The 18,873-nt window shown below is 45.1% G+C and overlaps 1 protein-coding gene across 1 annotated transcript in view; it reads left to right on the forward strand.

Moving 5' to 3' along the window:
• Positions 1 to 1,307: 1,307 nt before the first annotated feature.
• TAF4B (TATA-box binding protein associated factor 4b) overlaps positions 1,308 to 18,873 on the forward strand; it is an 82,571-nt gene continuing 65,005 nt past the window's right edge. Inside the window, exons 1-2 of the mRNA XM_068396703.1 lie at positions 1,308 to 1,620; positions 18,153 to 18,301. Of these exons, the coding sequence (XP_068252804.1) occupies positions 1,308 to 1,620; positions 18,153 to 18,301 (462 nt within the window). The remainder of the gene's footprint in view (positions 1,621 to 18,152; positions 18,302 to 18,873) is intronic.

Genomic DNA, 18,873 nt, shown 5'->3' on the forward strand with positions numbered 1-18,873 from the left:
AAACATAGTTGGAAAGGATGTTTAACACATGAGTAATTAAAATTAAAATAATTTTCTGCTCTTATTTGGTTGGATTTTGTGCTTTTCATACCTATAAAGAACAGTATACCAGCCCTTGGTCTTTGTAATCACTTATATTGTGCTCAGCTTGGGCAGATGAGCAATGCCCCTTAAGATTTATAGGTAGAGAAGCATGTGCATAAACATGCTTCAAAAACCTATTGAAATTTAGCCCAAACTTAGCTATGATAACTAAAAAAACCTCAAAACAGAATTACTGAAGGTCATGCTGATGTCCTTATCAAACAACCAAAAACTGTTATACTCTGAAAATTGGGTTTAAAAGCTATGTTGTGTGTATCTTGTAACGATTACGCTTGCTTTGCAAGGGGAGTGAGCTTCACCTCCCTCCTCAGCCTTTCTTCAAATCGGGCCCTGGCCATAAAGGTCAAACGGGACAACTTTGTCGCCTTCATCCTTACAGGTAGGCGCTGCTTTCGCCTTTTCGGCCTGTCAGCAAGTTCAGCTCCAGTCCTGAGCTGATCGTGATATGGGGAACTTCTTACACTTGCTGGAGCTCCTTTTGTCATTCATGGAAGCCCCAAGGACAGCTGCAGCCCCCCGGTACAGTCAGAGGGCTGGTGGAGAGACGGTGCTGCCCGGCGGCGGCTGGGACGGGAGCCGGCTCCCGCAGCGAGTCCCGGCGGGGCCCCGGGGCGAGACCGCATCCCGGGGCAGTGTAGCCGCGTTCCCCTTCTCCTGGGGGTGGGCCTCGGCCCCCCAAACCCCGGCCGCCGCGGGGGCGGCTCGCAGGGTGCTGCCAACTTTCTCCTTAGCGCCGGACCCACGCGGTGGGGGGGCGGAGGAGCCGGGCCTCGGCGCCTGCGCTGGGTCCGCATGGCTCTGTAAACACGGCGGGCGCGGGCGCGCTGCGGCCGGGCGGGCTCTGAGGGGCGGCGGGGCCGGGCTGGGTCGGGCGGGCTCCGAGAGGCGGTGGGGCCGGGCTGGGTGGGGCGGGCTCTGAGGGGCGGTGGGGCCGGGCACCGCCGCAGTAGGGCGCGCCGGCGGCGTGGGCCCGCCCTGCGCCCGTCCTCCCTCCTTCCCTCCCGCCGCCAGCAGGGGAGGCCGGGCCGGCCGGGCCCACGTGCGCGGCGGCCGGGAGCCGGCAGAGCGGGGCCACCATGTGTTTCCGCGAGCGAGCCGGCGGCCCGGGCAGCGCCTGAGCGTCCCCCGCCCGCGATGCTGTGGGGCGGCGCGGGGCTCTACGCGACGCGGCCGCCCCCCGTCCCCTCGCCTCCTCCTCCTCCATGAGCACCTCGGCGGCGGCCCCTGTCAGGCTGATGCCCGGCGGGCACCCGGAGCAGGCGGCCGCCGCGCCGCCCGCGAGGCTCCTCTGCGCCTCCGCCGCGGGCCCGGCGCCTGACCGGGTCAGCCCCGCCGCCCAGGTGCCCGGCGGCCCGGCGCGCTCCGCCGCCCCGCAACTGCCGCCGCGCCTGGCGGCCGCCCCCGTGGGGACCACGGTGGTGCGGGTGCCCGGCCCCGGGGGCCCGCGGCCGGTGGCGCCCAAGGGGCCGCCCACGGCCACCCTCCAGTTACCGGCCAACTTCCAGCTGCCCCCAGGTGAGTAGGCGGCCGCACTGCCGGGCTGCCTCAGCTTCGGGATGGGTCCCGTGTCGCGACTTAGCTGGCATGTCGCGCTCCCTGCTGCCCGGGAGCGCGTCGGGAGGACGGGGTGGCAGCCAGGCGTCCCCAGGAGCCCGTCGCCCTGCCCTTGCTGCGGGAGACGAGCCGTAGCGAGGAAGGGGCAGGGCGGCGGGGGAATGGCAGCTGCCCTGCGGGAGGGGGTCTTTCACGGACGTGACGAAAGTTTGGGGCCAGTTGCTTTTCTGCCGCAAACTTCTGGGAGTTGGGGTGTTTGTCTGTCTTGCAGAGCATTGGAAACGTAAATGGGGTAAGTCATTTAGCACTTGGGGTGCTTATAGCGTCTGCGGTGCTCATAGCATATCTGAGGGATGGATCTGTAAGTCTCTGGATTAAGGCAACTTTTTAGTGTGCTGGATAGCACGAGGAGCAGGAGGAGTAACCGAAAACTCAGTGGCCAAGTTACCTTAATTTGTGACTTGAAAAAAGACTAATTGAGGCTTTCGTGGAACTTGGATGAACGAGTAACACGGGGAAGTGCGAGCGTGGGTTAGCGACGGCGAAGTGACTCCCACGTACTGCGCAAGTCGCGCTGCTCGTCCTCCCCCGCCCAAGCAAGCTGTGCTGGAGGAATCGCTTTCACTGCTACAACCAGGCCGATGTGAACCGTTGCTGAAACAAAACATTGCCCTGCATGAGGAGTGTCATGTTGAAATTTCATTATGTGTTGCCCTTTGAAACGTTTTTTTTCTATAAAGCGTATGTGGGAAACAAAGAGTTTGGAGAGGTACCGTACTTACGGATGTACATCCTATAGCGGCAGAGAAAATATTAATGTAGGAATTGCGTAGTGCTGATAAAGGTGGCTTAATACTTTGGAGAGCAGCAGAGGGTTAGCCAGGGCTCCTACCTGCGCTTTCTCACAAGAGGAAGAAGGTGCTGCTGGTTCTGAACTTCCCGCTCTTCCCTGTCAGGCTGTATTTAAATGCTTTTTAAAAAAGAGAGTGACTTTGATTCCACTGGTCTTGGTCTCGCTATATTGAGACCCCAAGATATGTAATCACTTTATTGCTATTGTTCCTATAATCATTTCCTGCCGGGACAGTTCCTTTGTTGGAGCATCTGTTGCAGTTACTTTCAGGTAGGATGTTGCCTAAAAGGATGGCTGGTTTCACATTCGTTCCTGTGCAGCTGGTGCCTATTTGCATTTTTTTCCTTTTTTCTTTCTTTCTCTTTCCTCTTTTTTTTCTTCCCCCCCATGTCTTTATCAAAGACATGCACCTCTCAAGGAAATATATAATGCTAATGTAATTTTAAAAAGTTGTCTTTAATCAGTAAGTTTCACTGTAGATTTCCCAGCCCTCACATGATGCTATAATGTCTGGGTAGTCAGCAGTCAAACATGAGTCTAAATCCTTGCCAACTTTCCTCTGAAATGAACCGTGATGGAAATATATTAATTTTTTTGTAGTAAGGCCCCCCCAGATCTTTGGGTTTTCTATCTAATGTTTTGGCTTTCTGGAATGTACTGGCATTCAGTTAAACATCTTTCTGTGAAGGTGAATACTCATGAGAGTTGCCTCTAGTTTGCGAAGTACAAGTTAGCAAAACTTTTGTTTTTCCTGGTAGCTTGGGTTTGATTACATGAAGGTACACTGCTGAATGTCATCTGACTTGTGTCGTAGCAGTAGTCAGGTGTAACAGAAGTAGCCTTACCCTTCGGTTGCATCAGCTTGTTTTCCTTGCTCCTGGGACAAGAAACGAGGCAAGCAGACTTTGTATTGGAAGTTCAGAGGTGCCGATACTGTACAGCGTTGTAAATTAACAGTAACTGTATGGAGTTTAATGCTCCAGAAGGAGCACACAGAAGCTGTCAGACTTCAAATGGATGTGTGTTTCAGGGGAACCTGTCTAAATAATTGTCCTAAGGATGATTTAAAAATACATTCTGGCTTGAGTAAGTGTTAGTATTCTACCTCTGTCTTCTATGTGGATCCAATTTTTAATGAATAATAAAATCATTCAGAAATTTAAATGCAAGATGAATAGCTTCCTTAGTGTCCTTAACAAAGGAAGTGGAATAAACCACCAAATCCTTAGGCTTGAAAAGTTTGTATTTCAAATAAATTGCAAATCTAGCCATGCAGGATAAAATACGGAAGGGAGAATGCACTTGGCTTTAAAATCACAGCATTCAACCTGTGGCACCTGCTGAGAAAAATGCATACAGAAAGCATCCTCCCCCTGAGTTTCAAAGGGAGATACTTGAACTGGCTCATTCTGAGGAAGGCTGGACAGCACTGCCCTTACTGGTCATCCTGAAGTACTGGTGAACTGCTTGTGGCCTGGAGCAGGCATTGCTCCTGCGCTTCTACTGGGCTGCAGTATGGGGAAGGAAGGGCACCAGGGGAGCTGCGTTTGCCCCCGTGGCTTGGAGGGCAGCGGAGGTTCACGGAAGTTATGGATTTAGGCCATTCTTTCTCTTCCATCTCTACCTCCCCCTCCCTCTTGCCCAGAGTAAAGTCAAGAGGTGGGGAAGGCAGATGACCAGGTATGACTCCTCACCGCTCTGAGCACAGATTGGCCCTCTGCCAAGTACCATTTTACCCAGTTACCCAGGAAAAATCACTGAGCTTTGCAAGCTCTCCAGGTCTTGCAGGACCCAGACTTGCTCATGAGTAACAAGGGTTTTTGATCACCTTCCTCCGTTTTCCACTACGAAGTGCTGGTTTTCAGCTGAGTAGCCAACTGTTAGACCAGTGCTGGTACTCAAGGCCCTCCTTCTCCACTCTCAGGATCTATCTCCTGTACTGGCAGTCAGGACGTGTGAGTCCACCCTCGGCTTACGGCTGACCACCACTGGGGGTTTTAGCATGCAGTAGGGCTCCACCTGGGGCCTGTGTCCTTTATACACCTTCAGCTGGATAGATTCTGCCTTGAAGGTTTGGTTGTGGCATTTTGACCTGACATACCATCAGCTCTTAGACTGAATGGTTGGGCTATGTCTTCCTAAATGGAGGGAACTTGTATGATCTACCAAAGGGACCCTTCCTCACTTGCCCTCTTTGTTGGCAAGAACACGTTAGCAGCATTTCAGAAGGCTTTGCATGTAGCAGTCTGTGGGACTGGCGAAGAGCAGACCAGCATGGCCAGTGCAGTACTGCGTCAGTCCTGAGCTCTGCTGGTCGTGCGGTCTGTGCTCATGCTCACAAAACTGCAAATGTCTCATGTCGTGGACCATCTGCTTAACAAGAAATTGTGTCCTTGATTAACTTGAGCTTAATGTTGTGGGGAAAAATGGTTGGGCTGTGCTATTAACAAGGAAATAGTTAAAGGCTTGGGAAGGGGAGGGAGTGACAAGGTTTCCATGGGCTGTGACAAATGTCTATAGCTCACCTTAATGTCTTTGGGCCCTGCACTGCTTTAGAGAAATGGAGGGAAGGAAAAAAACATAAAAGTAGCAAGGAGAATGTTGTTCCTTGGTTTCCTTTCTTCTTTATTTTTCTTGAACTTAGTTCTTTGTCACTTCTGTGTCTGTTCTTGTGGCTTTCATTCTGTCCCTGGCCCTGGAACACTCAGGCAGGCGTTGAAAGGACAATTAGCAGATGTATCTGCTGCTCTTGTGGAGGGACAAAAAAATACAGAACTCAACTGGCTGCTAGGGATCCTCCGTTGTTACTTTAGGATCTGCTTACAGCAGGAGGCTCTTCAAAAAGCTCGCCTGATGCCACTGCTGCTGGTTACAGGGCTGTGACAGCAGCTGCCAGCGCTCTTCACTGTAGCATCAGCTGCCTCTGGTGTGTGTATTTCTGTTTTACACCTTCTGTTATTGCTACCACCAGTGGGCCTGAACAAGTGTGGTGTCAGCAAAGAGAAGTTGCACCGAGTCTGCCTTAATTTGCACTAGAAAGCCGGTGCAAGGCCTGGCCACTGTATAAAGTTTCCTTTGCTCCTGACTTGGAGGGCAATGGCAGCAGGTACAGGTTCTTGGTTTCTGTGTGCAGCTCAGTTGTCTTCGCTTGGGTGTTTTGGCTTGTGCCTGGCAGGTTTTCCACTGCCTACAGCTTATCTAGGCTGATAGTGGGTAACTGTTCAGAAAGCACAACCACTGTTCATGGCAGGTGGCCAGGGCTGCGTGGCAAGAGGCAGGCAGTTGGTGTGTGGACACCTGTGGGTGGGAGGGAGAGAGCTGAGGCGGCTATCCCAAAACTGCTGTGGGGTGGCATGGAGCCTGATCTCGCCGGGTTTCTCTTAGTTGCATACAGAAGCTAAGGTAACCTGAAGAGGTAAGGGCTGGTAAACATCTGGATGCTGCTGCCTTCTGCTTTTGAAGTTGGACTAATACCTCTCAAGTACAGTACTTTGAGTCTCCCCCTTCATGTTCTAGTTGTTATTTCTCGGTTGTAAAACTGCATGAGGAATTTGATATTTTCATATTTGTATCTGGTCCTTCACTTTGGAGTAGGAGAAAGCACTGATTTTTAAATGCTTCTTAGTTTACATTATGTTTGGGTAGGAGGAGGCTATCTAAAGATTTCTTGTTTCAACAAGACAGAAAACCTGGAAACTCCTTCCAAGACGGCAATTTCTGGATGTTGATAATCTCATGAAGTCTGAGCATACATACTACTTGTGCTGTAGGATGACCAGTAAGGGCTAAATAATACATGGTTGCAACCTTTTATATCCCAATTAGTGTCCTCTGTTTAGCAGGTTTATCAGGATGGATTCTTTGCAAGCTTCTCTCTTCACATTAGGTGATACCAGTCAACTTTTTTTTTCTGAGGAGGGCTCAGCAAAGCTTTGGCAGGTTTGAGGAACTAGGTCAAACTTAAAAAACAGTGAGTAAATGTCTTCCACTGTAACCAGTAGAAATTTCAGCTGTTCTGTAGGACTTGATTTTGCTTTCAGGACTGAATGTGTCTAGCAAAACAGTGCCTTCATATCATTAAATGCACAGCCCTGTGGGAGTTAAGATTTAAATCTTGGCAGAAGATACAAAGCTAACTTCTAGGTTTATGGTTTTCACAAAAAAACCCAGATGCATTCTGAATACTGTGGCACTAAAATATGATGCTCAGTAAAATTAATGTTAAATGCTGTTCAGATTTTACAATCAATTGGAGTTTATTGCAAAGAATTACAGCTACAGATTGGTGAATAGTAAACTTTTTTTAATCCTTAGAAGAAAGAGAATGTGAGCCTGACGTCTGTTTCTTTTGCAGTATTTAAAGGACCCTTCAGCTTGTATCAGCAGTAAAAATAGCATCATCCACACACAAGTAACAGCTGGAAGAAATACTAATTATATTTCAGTATTCTTTTCCCAAAGATGCTGATAAAGTACGTAAACTCATGACTTGTTATTTTGAGTAGTTTGCAATACCAGATTTTTTTTAAGTTATCTTAGAGAATGAAGTATTTGTCATGCCATGTGGTAGAAGTCGATGCTCTGCTTAGCGGGTAGGATTGTATGTTACAGTTGTATATGTGAGTTTTGCTATAAGTTGCAAAGCTTCTGATAACTATCAAAGATGAATAATTAGTACTGACCTAACCACTCAGACAAAAACCCAAAGGCAAATACTTTTTTTGGAATTCTTTTTGCATGAAGCTACTTCTCTGAAAACTGTGATTTCAGAATAAAAGTATAAATAATTTGCAAAGTGAAAAAGATCGCAATAGATGTTTCTTAAGTGTCTTGCTATTCAAATTGACAGGATTAAAGTCTGTCTGCCATCTGGACCACCTTTAGAACAAAGTCCACTAATGGATCTTTTACACCAGTGTCTTAAGGAAATAGTCGCTGATCGCAACTGAAGCAGGGTAAAAATGGCAGCAGATGGAAGATCCTTGTTACTAATGAGCAAATCTAGGGTCTGTTAAGGCTGGAGAACTCATGAAGCTCAGTGATGTTACTAGGATGATTTGGTGAAGTGAGAACAGTCAGATGTTATGATGGCACTTGGTTTTCGTAGCTCGTGTTTGCAGACGTCTTCTTGTGCACGCTTCCAGTTTGGTGGAGGCAGAAGAGATGGCTTTGTTAGTACTGGCTGCTCCTAGGAGTTGCCTGGGAATCAAAGTTCCTTGTGTGGATATCCACGCTAGATTAACAAGTGGGTGAAACAGCATGCCCTGGTTGCCACAACACCTGAAGACTTTCTCTTGCAGCTTGCTGTCTAGTTCAAGTGGAGCCCTCAAAGCCAGGTCCAGCTGTCTGCTTGGTGGTGTGTTACTAGGCAGTCTGCTTGGGACAGCCAATGGTGTGTGTTGAAGGGGGTGAGTGTATTCAGAACACCTTTATATATGGCCTGCATACTAGCCACTTGACAAATACCACACAGTTTTGGTGTCAGTTTCCACAGTATCTGTGTAGACCATGAAGGTTTTGCTGTCTTCACGAATTTTTGCTTGCTCCATCCCACTTAGAGCAAGGTGGTAATCGGTGTTAAAATTCAGTGTTAAGCCCTTGCTTGCTCTTCTGAAATAAGTGAAAATCCATCCAACGGAGGGGTGAATGTGTACTTTTAGAGGAAATTAAGTGGAATTCAGTCTTCTGCTGGTCCCCATGTGAACACCAAGGAAACAAGTGTCCAATTGCAAGATTAATCTGGTTTAATTGAGTTGATTCTCCTCTTACTTAAAGGAGACAGAAATTTAAAGGGGGATGACCTTGTCCTTTATTAAAACTCTACCAAGACACCAGTTATGTTTTTTTAGCATCTCTTGGTTTAAAATTAAGATTTATATTTCAACACTGTAAGTTTCAGATTTCTCTGTAACAGCTTAATAGCTCACAGTGTTCTGGAAATGGTAAGTGCAGGGTGTTGGCATACCTTCTGGTCCTTACAAAGCTGTGCACTGTATATATATGTCTGCAACATGCCAAGCATCTAACTTGCTATTCAAAGAATTTGACTCCAGTGAACACTAGGAGTACACAGCAAACTAGAAGGGGGTGTACTGTATAGATTCAGTGCCTTTTCCAGTGCAGTAGGAGTTGCCTTGAAAGTAAGGAAGTGTCAGTTTAGCTCCTTGGAGGTACTATTTCACTGATGTCAGCTGAGTCATCTGCAGATACTTGAAGCTCCTTCATGAAGCTCAAGGGTCGGTACTGGGACCAGTACTATTCAGTATATTCATTAATGACTTGGATGAGGGAATAGAGTGCACTGTCAGCAAGTTCACTGATGACACCAAACTGGGAGGAGTGGCTGACACACCGGAAGGCTGCGCAGCCATTCAGAGAGACCTGGACAGGCTGGAGAGTTGGGCGGGGAGAAATTTAATGAAATATAACAAGGGCAAGTGTAGAGTCCTGCATCTGGGCAACCCCATGTATGAGTACAAGTTGGGGGCAGACCTGTTGGAGACCAGCATAGGGGAAAGGGACCTGGGGGTCCTAGTGGACAGCAGGATGACCATGAGCCAGCAGTGTGCCCTTGTGGCCAAGAAGGCCAATGGCATCCTGGGGTGTATTAGAAGGGGTGTGGTTAGCAGGTTAAGAGAGGTTCTCCTCCCCCTCTACTCTGCCCTGGTGAGGCCGCATCTGGAATATTGTGTCCAGTTCTGGGCACCTCAGTTCAAGAAGGACAGGGAACTGCTAGAGAGAGTCCAGCGCAGAGCCACGAAGATGATTAAGGGGGTGGAACATCTCCCTTACGAGGAGAGGCTGAGGGAGCTGGGTCTCTTTAGCTTGGAGAAGAGGAGACTGAGGGGTGACCTCATTAATGTTTATAAATATGTAAAGGGCAAGTGTCATGAGGATGGAGCCAGGCTCTTCTCAGTGACATCCCTTGACAGGACAAGGGGCAATGGGTGCAAGCTGGAACACAGGAGGTTCCACATAAATATGAGGAAAAACTTCTGTACGGTGAGGGTGACCGAACACTGGAACAGGCTGCCCAGAGAGGTTGTGGAGTCTCCTTCTCTGGAGACATTCAAAACCCGCCTGGACGCGTTCCTGTGTGATATGGTCTAGGTAATCCTGCTCCGGCAGGGGGATTGGACTAGATGATCTTTCGAGGTCCCTTCCAATCCCTAACATTCTGTGATTCTGTGATGAAGTAACTTGGGTCCTGGAGAACTCTTAAGTCAGATCATCTTATCTGTAGACAATCCTGGAACTGTCTGATTACTTGGTTAGGAAAGGAACCAAGCCTCAAGTAGCAAAGTTGCAAACCAGAAAGATGAGATGGGGAAATGCTGATGGGAAATGATCCCAGTTGCTGAAAGATGTGGCCCAAGGACAAGAGCTAGATGTTCTCACGATATCAAATAAGACTCTGCCTTGTGGAATGCAACATTGGTCGGGAATCCCGTATGCCTACCCACAATAAAAACAAAAACTCTTGAGATTCAAATGTAATAAATACGCTTTGAATTCGAATAGAAACAGTAGTGCCATCTTGGAGCTATGCCCAGAAAACGTCTATTTACAGCTCCTCCAAGAATCAATGCAATGTCCAGATTTTCTTTAGATGGTTGGTATGGGCATCTGTTGTTTGCTATAAATAAAAGGTATGCTACCTTGCAACTGGGACAGTTATATTTTTGCACAAGAATTCTGCTATAACTGTAAAATTGCGTGGATGTAAATGTATTCTCAAGTAGTGAAGCTCAACTGTGTGTGCAGTCGAGGAGAACTCTCAGCTCTAAAACATGGGCCTGTATTCTGTGGAAAGGCATCGGCTCTATGGGGGCCCAATTGCTAATCTGTTACATAGAGATACCCATCTGGGCACCAAAATGCATTGATGAGCAGTTAGCCTCCAACAGCTTGGGTAAGACTTACTGATTAAGCAGTGTGTGAAAGTTGGCTTCAGATTTTTGCATTTTTAGAACTTTGTGTTTAGTTCCTGGAGGAAGGGAGGTAGAGGGGAGGTTATTTAGACTCTTCAGAAAGATGCGTGGTGTCTACTGTTCCAGACTGTTTGAAACAATAGGTTGTCAGACTCTGCTTCATCCCACCTAGAAGAGAGATCTTCATCCCTTTCCTGGCTCCCTATGCTTGAAAAGGCTGTGTCTGTACTGTGCGTCTCAGGAGCTGGTGCTCACTGTTATCACAGAGCCTTGCTAGAGAAAGGTTGGAGTTACTGGAGGCAGCAGCCTTCCCTGGGGCTGTATGCCCCTCGAGCTGTTAGTGTGACAGAGTTGTGGGTATATGGTGGTTTAAAAAGCTGCTCACAGCAACCCAGGCATTCTGGGAAACAGTAATGCTAGTGAAACTGTGCTATCAACTGGACAGTGATGTCTGCGAGTAAGGCTAGTCCCTGGCTTCGAAAAGGTGAGATGTGGTCAGACATCTGAGACTGATGCAACCTTAAAAGTTGTAGGCCAGAGTCTACAAGAATCTGCAGTGCGGTGTTTGTGCAGATGGCAAAGATGCAATAAACGTCTTCAAAGAACTTGTGGGTATAACATTGTATTGTATTTTATTTCACCTGTCTGCATTCTGTTGTAGCATGAAAGCACATTGGGATTATGCCCTTTTAACTTTTCTCCTGACTGGAAATCAATGAATTCTCTGTCTGTAGGCAAAACAAGGTATCTTTCATTGGAACTCAAAATTGGGCATCTCATTGCGATGCTGCACTATCTACATGCTAGTCACTAGTCCTGAGCTGTTTCTACAAAGACCCATTAGTACAGAAGCTTCCCTGGAACAGAGGGAAAGGGCGGAGAGGGTGATTTCTGAGATATGTAATTATTTGGTTAGCGAAACAACGTGTGAACGGAATGAATTGGTGGAGGGCCTGGGTATGTGGTGAGTGATTCTGGTTGCTGTCATAACAGTGTTGATTATGGGTTGATCATTGCTGAATTCCTCTTGCATCAACTAAAATTGACTTCAAAAGGTTGGAATGATTTGTCGTATGGAGTAAAATGCTTTGTGGAGGTAGTGTACAAGCTGAACAACTCGACTCATGTGGTGTAGGTGAGCCTTCTTACTACCCTGCTTGTCTGGGAAATCGAAGAGCAATCATCTGAGGTGTTTTCGCTTGAAAAGCCCCAAACAAGCAATCTTTGACTTCCCAGAAGATCTGTTGTTCGAAGTCAATTGTGTTTGATTTAAGAGTAGAAGTTAGAGCTCATCATTGGGAGCCTGTGGCGAGGTAACCTCGGATGGCCACCAGACCTCCATTGTAACTTCATTCCTAAGACAGTGAGAAGCACAGCTAGATGTTGCTTCCAGATTGGGCTGTCGTCTTTGTTTCTTCATCTTCAGTACAGAAATCTGCAGTAGTCATTTAGGAATACTCAAGTACCAAGTGAGGCTCACGGGGAATAAGTAGTTCTCCTGCATGCACTACAGTCCATACTTCATCTGAAAACATACAGCCCAAACGTATTAGAAGGGTTATGTAAGTCATGTAGAGGTTAAGTCACTTCAGTATCAGACTTATCTATTGTGTCTTTCACAGTATTTCGTTAACACTTTCTGCTTCTTTAGCAGTCTTCTACAGCTGGTCTACAGCATAATGCACCTTGATATGATCACTGTCTAAAACAGTTGATGTCTCTAATAATGTCTGTTCTGGGTCTGTCTTATTCAGTCCTGTAATGTGTTTTTGTAACTTTTAAGTGACCTGTTTTGTGGGGCTCAATAAATGGGGTTGAAGAAGAAAAAAATGCATTTATTTAAAGGATGCCTTTAGAGAGTAAATCTATTTTCAAAGCTGTTGCATGGATTAGTGGCATTTGGCCCTTTATTTTCTTAATTTCAAGTCATCCTAAATAATCAGGATAAGAAACCCAATATTCCTTTGAGTTGCCATTTAGTTTCCTACTAAAACATCCCCTTTAAAGCTTGGTCTTATCTTGTACCTGCCTTAAAAGCTGTCCCTTTGTTTTGAGTAGTTCAGTGAAAGAATGAGATTTATTTAGGAACAGAGAGTACTGAAAAATTGGTGCTGTTTTAAAACCTTTTTGTTGTTAAACTGTGCACTTAACTGATTTGGAACCTGAAAGTCTCACTTAGCCCTGTCTTTGTAATTGGCATTAAAGTGAACTTTACTGAGGTTGGAAATGTCTGTGCAGGTACCCCTTGTTTTGAAGTAAGCTAAACTTACCCTTCTTTGAAAGTGGCTTTTGTAACTTGTGTTCTATTAAATGAGTTGGACCTAATGCAGTTGGTTCTTGTTTGTATTTTATTTTAAGAGCAAGAGACTTCTTTGCATTTCCTCGTGTTGCTCCCCAGCCAGCAGTTCCAAAGAGCTGTTGTGTTGAGCAGTTGTGTTGGAAACCATGCCATTGAAGTGGTGGCTTAACCTGACAACTTCAGCTTCACGTTTAATGGCTTGTGGTGTTTCTCCACCGGAACATGCCCGGTGACTGGTTCATCTCAGGAAATTCCTTTTGGAGGTTCCCCTTAAGAAATGGTCTTGGGCTTGTCGTATGCGGTAGAAATTTAATGATGGAAGTTGCCCTTATGGTGGGATGCTTTTAGCACATATTGGTGTTCAGTGCTGCTGGGTGAAACCCTGAGCTTCAGTTGGCTGCACAGCTTTGTATTCACAATAGTGTGGTTTCCTTAACGCTATATATTCCTTGAAATACAGTGAAGCCCATGCGTGTGGCCTTACGTACAGTGGCATAAACAGATCTCTGCCATGATCCCACAGTGTCTTGTTCATGTCTCTGATGAGGTTTTGGTTCTCTGTCTGTAGTTACAATGAAGATGTTATCTGGAAGCTGCTCCTCCTGCTAACCTGTGTTTCTTCGTTCCTGGGTTGAATGCTAAACACAGCTGCAGCTTAGAAAATTTGAAGTGCGTTATAATCAAGCTCAGAAAAAGCTGGATTTCCTTGGCTGCTGGTGCTCAGACAGCAAAAATTTACAGCAGAGGTGTCTCAGGCTTGAGCAGCAAATGGAAATTTGATTGATAGAAGGCCTCTGTTTTTCCATGGCACGCACTGTTGGCATGCCGAGGTAGAGGCTGTTCTGGATGGCGGCTGCCTGAGCTTTGCAGGAGTGACGCCGGGTGCTCTTTCTGGAGGCGCTGTTTCTGGAGCTCATGTTCCGGGAGAAGGCAGGTCACTGGGGAGAAAGGGTATGTATCTCAATGAGACTTCTTCAAGGTGAGAAGCTATAGCGTGGCTCCTTCTGGGTAGCTTTGGAGGAAGCTCAGCTGGGTTTCAGTTGTCAGTTCCTTCCCCTCCAGCCTTACTGCAGAATTGCAGCCAAAGGAAGGTGTACAGGGAACAAGGGGCTGAAATAGCTGATTTTATTTTAACTGCCCTCTCTGGCAGTCAAGAAAAATAAATCACTTTCCAAAGGATTTTTTTTGTCAGGACAGGCAGAATTTCAGAGACAGAAGTCTCAATTCATTGTAAAAAGGGCTAATAATCTGTGAGAGACACCTGTGTCCTCCAGTGAAGCATGTAAGAACTAATCCCTGCTGGTAACTGGTCATTTAGGTTTTCTGTTTGTGTTCTGAAAATAGGAACAGCCTTGTAGCCCTAAAGGGATTGTGCCTTGGTCTTCCTATCAAAGTGCATGAGTGGTGAGAAAGTCTTCCCTGCTCTCTGAAACAACTTCAGTGAAACTTATCAAACTCTATCCTGTAAATACTGCTTTCTTGGAAATGCTGCCCAAAAGAGGGCACCTGTGGTGTTACGAAGATGCCTGATGCTGTTCAGTAACTACAGTTGGTGTTGATATGATCAGAGATTGAAGATCTCTTTTCTGCTTTTCAATGCTGTGCTGAAAGGTGTTAGCTGAAACTTCCCTGTTTTAGCTGTTCAGAGGGTTTTTTTTTCCCCTCATTTTCCTGTGGAGTTGCAATGTAGTGACTGACTGCAAGACCTGATCTGTTTTCACGTTTAGTTTGGCAAAAGTTGCTTTCTAGTGAATGTGAAACCAGCTCTTGATAAGCAATTTTTTTTTGAGTGAAGAATGTGGGTTTTTGCACTTCTCTTCAGTTCCATGGTAGCCTCTTAGTAGCTGCATGAGTCTGTTTACGTGACATTTCTATTGAGAACCTCAAGGATACCACCACCTGTTCCTTCTTTTCACACATGTGCAGCTGTATGTGGTGTGTGAAACTTCAGGCATTGGTTTTGAGTGCCGTGGAAACTTTTCTCTGGCAGAAGACACCTCCTGTTGTCTCCTCTTGGAGCCTGCGTTATTGACTTCAGCCTTGGGTCATTGCTTTTGTTTCAAGATAGAAAGGGAGTATCAAAAGATTGGTGTTTTTTTTTAGTTGTGAAAAAGTATAAATAAATTGTGGCAACCAGAAGTGAAAAACAAATGCCCTTTCAACAGCTTTCAAACTGTTTCAGACAATCCATGTGTCGGTTTACTGGCACTTTGTGACATTAGGTTTTAACTGCCCAAAACTGTGTGTTTCATGCTTGAAGTGATGTCTTGTGGCTTTTCACTATACAGATCTGTAGCCATGACAGTCGTTTCAAATTTGCCTTCAGCTTTATTTGTGCTAGCATCAGGCACTTACAGTTATTAAGCCTACAAAAGCAGTAGTTAGTAGATTACCATAATATTGGGTTTGTTGGGTTTGGAGTTCTAATTCTGCTAGCTGTTGTGAAAAGCTACTGCCATGAAAAGGCTACCACCATATTAAAAATTCTGCAAAATTGAACAAATATAGGGAAATTAATGTTTGTTCTAAGTGGAACAGGTTCTTGCCATAATTTACAGGGAAGTAAACAGGAATCATCTTAATCGTATGTTCCAGTCAAGGCTATGGCCGCTGGAGTGGCCTTAGGTAACTTCTGTGGATGCTCTCACCAAGAAAAAAAATGAAAGTTATTTTACACTGTTTTGATGAATTATGGATGTCCTTGTGTTGACTAATCCTGTTACTTGGAGGAAAGTTGATTCATGTTTCAGGGCACAGCGCTCTTGGGGATCATTGCAGTCATGGTCAAATGTAAAGGGGCTACTGGGACTTGTTAATATTTGCTGTGGTTGTTTTTTGTTTATTTTGTTTCCTAGATGTTTATGAATTTGCATATGAACTGTATTGTATTTGCATAAGCTTGCTAGCTATGTTGCTCTTGAGTTAATTTCCCATCAACTGGAGTCTGCTGGAAACTGTCCCCATTGAAGTGACTGGAGGATGGGATACTCTTTCAGGCAGGGTCTCCATCTCTGGCAAATGCTAGCTGAAACTTCAGAACAGTAGTGCAAAAAGAAAACCTCACCTATAATTGATTTGACTGTTTCTGGTATGCAGTATGATTCAGAGAAGTAGAAATTGTGCTTCTGACAGTTTGACTTAAAAAAACAAATGTAATGAGTAGTGACAAAATATCCAAATACATGAAAACAAAACACTTAAAGCATTCTAAATCTTTAAAGGAGTTATGATAAATTTATATGTGCTTCTCAAAGAGTAGAGCTAGCAATGACCTTTTTAAGCAAGCTTAGAAAAGGAAAGCTTAAAACCTCCAGTAGCAACACTTCTGCCATCCTCAGTGTAGACCTAGAGCAGAGAGAAATGCTATTGCTATCAAAATGTGTGGTATCGCCAGCTTTCTCTCTTCCCCTAGAATCTGCATAAGCATGTGATGTGAACAAGGAAAAAAATACAATTTATCGTCAGTCAAAAAAGCACATGCCATGAACCACTGTCTAAATAAGATGGCATGAAAAGAGAATTAGAAATCTAATACGTTTTCTGTGATTCTGGGTATTCATTGATTAAATTAAAGATTCATCAGTACCTAAACATAACTATGGTCAAGATTTCAGTGGCGGACAGAGGAGGAAGCTGAGTTGTCAGATGGAGTAACTATTTTCTGGATATGCAACTGTCTATTGCATCTGCCCCATCTAGTAAAGGCTGTTTGATAAAGGAGGGAATCACCCAAGTGCTACTCCTCCAGTCTCAGTTTGTGTGTGCTATGTAAATGGCAATATGTTGCCATTACAGAATTTTATACCAAGTTTTGTGTTATCTTGCAATATCTTATGCTTTTAGATGTGGAGGATGAAAAGCTGTTTCTAAGCATGTGGTTATAGCTTGATATTTTTTTTTTTTTTTTTTTTAAACAAAGCCCAACTCATGGTGCTTGTGGCTTTTGCTGTTGTATTCATTTAAACTCATATAGAAGCAGTGTTTTAGGCTGTATTGTACAGCAATATTTTGACAGCTTCCAGACTGACCACGTAGTAAAAGGACTATTCCATTGATGCAGGCTTGTTTTACACCGTGAAAGATCGTAAGTGTTCATGGAAGATCTGGGATTCTTCAGGTATTGGATAACTTGCAAGAAAGCTTAATGCAGGCCTCCAAAAATGTTGAGGTACTCTTATTTACATATGGCATATTCTTCTGTACCTTCCCCCTTTCTTTTATGCAAAAGGCCTTTGCTAAGTGAGGTGTTTGAGGATGGTGGTTTTAGTGGTGGACTCTGCAGCAGCTGCTGTTGAAGGTAAAGGAGGTGAGGCACCAGCAAAGGCAGGGTGCTCTGTAGCTCCCTTGAAGGATCAGGAATCCCGTTCAGACCAGGAATCCAGCTAGCATTTTGTATTTGTGACCCGGATGAAACCTCTGGATTTTCCAGAGCCTAGCCCTTAGGGGGCCAGGGAGGAGGCGCACTGGTAGCTGAATGGTTTCCAGATGCAGGGAGGATGAGACTGTGATGTGGCATCTGACTGATTCTCTTTAGGGTGATTTTCATTTGAAAGCTTTAGTAAAAATACTCATTGTTTGTTACCTGTTTAATTGTTTGTCGTTATAGCTGATGGGGTAGGAGAAAGGTGATAGGAATTGAATCCTGCTGGGTTGACATACCTGTAGGTTTGAAAAGAAAACAAAAAAGCAAGGAAACAAGGCAGAAGACTTTTTTCTTTTTCCTCCTCCATTGGAATGTCCCTATTTGTCTGTAAGCTGCTTTAATTAAAACTGTGCATTTTAATGCTTTTGGACAGACCCTTCACAGAGGGACAGTTTAAAATGGCTGAATGGCTTTGGCTTTTGTTGTAGACCACTGCCCTCTGACCAAGGGGGATGGTCTTGATATAGGCAGGTGAACTGGTATTAATCAGGCTTCAGTTCCCATTGCAGGTTTTCTTTAAGCCATATCTTCACCTGTAAGTATGTGCCTAAATGTTCAGAAAGTGAAAATGTATAGAGGCAGCCAAGTCTGACAGTGGTGATGAATTTTGCAGGTTGAAGAACTGCTTAAAGAAGTTACTGTTAAAGTAATCCCAGAGGGTGTGTGTGGGGTGTGTCTGTCTTTTTAATGTCCAAAATATCTTTTTGACTCAAATGATCAACTGCTTTGCAATTTGCATCTTGTATGTACAGAGTGTTTTGATGTGGCTATCTAGTTAAGTTTTTCTCTTGACTTTAGGAATTGTTTGCAATGCAGAGTAAAGCTGATGTATGCTCAGCTCTTACATTTATTGGTAGCTGTTCCTTGGAGTAAGAAACTAAATATTACATTATCTTATCAGTGTGGTCTAGTTACTTCTTCCACAGAAGCATAGGAAAGCCATAATATCGCTTAATTTGTAACAGTCTGGATGTTTTTCTCCAACAGGAACTGTTCTTATCAGAAGCAGTAATGGACAACTAATGCTAGTATCTCAACAAGCAATAGCACGAGCACAGAGTCAGCCACAAAATAACACAAGCGTGAGACCATCTGTACCAACCAGCACACCTGCAATCAGAATATGTGCTGTACAGGTAACTTCTCTCATAGCTTTAATTTGACGTAGCTGTATGTTATGTAGTTATAACAGGGTTTGAAAATAAGTTATGGAGGGTTAAATAAGCATTTGAACACTTTCTGAACAGCATGATGGTGTTTGGTTCTGCACATAAACATCGCTATGTGCTTTGCTTTCTCAGTTTGCAAAACCTGCTAGCCGTTACATATGGTATAGTTCAAATTAAGAAATTCCTCTCTGATGGTGATGCTGTAAAGGGTTTTAAGAAAAAAACAAAAACAAAAACAACCCAAACTCAACAAATTTACCTAAATGATTACTGCTGGTAACTGCAACAACCTTGCGATTGTCTGGTGGGATACTTCTCTGAAGCTGAGTGAAGCTCAGGACCTTTCCCATGTCCCCAGGATGTTCCTCCTTCCCTGAGCTCTGCTTCCATCTCTTGTGCTGTGGTCAGCACGAAAGAGTAAGAGCGGGTATGAAAAAAGTAACCATCTGCATAAGTCTCACCAACATGCTCATCCTTTAACCATTTTGTTCTGATTAGGCATTGTGTCTAAATGTCTCTGAATCTGTTCTTGAGTATTA

This window comes from Nyctibius grandis, chromosome 3 (genome assembly GCF_013368605.1).
Source record: "Nyctibius grandis isolate bNycGra1 chromosome 3, bNycGra1.pri, whole genome shotgun sequence".
In the NCBI taxonomy this organism is placed as follows: Eukaryota; Metazoa; Chordata; class Aves; order Nyctibiiformes; family Nyctibiidae; genus Nyctibius; species Nyctibius grandis.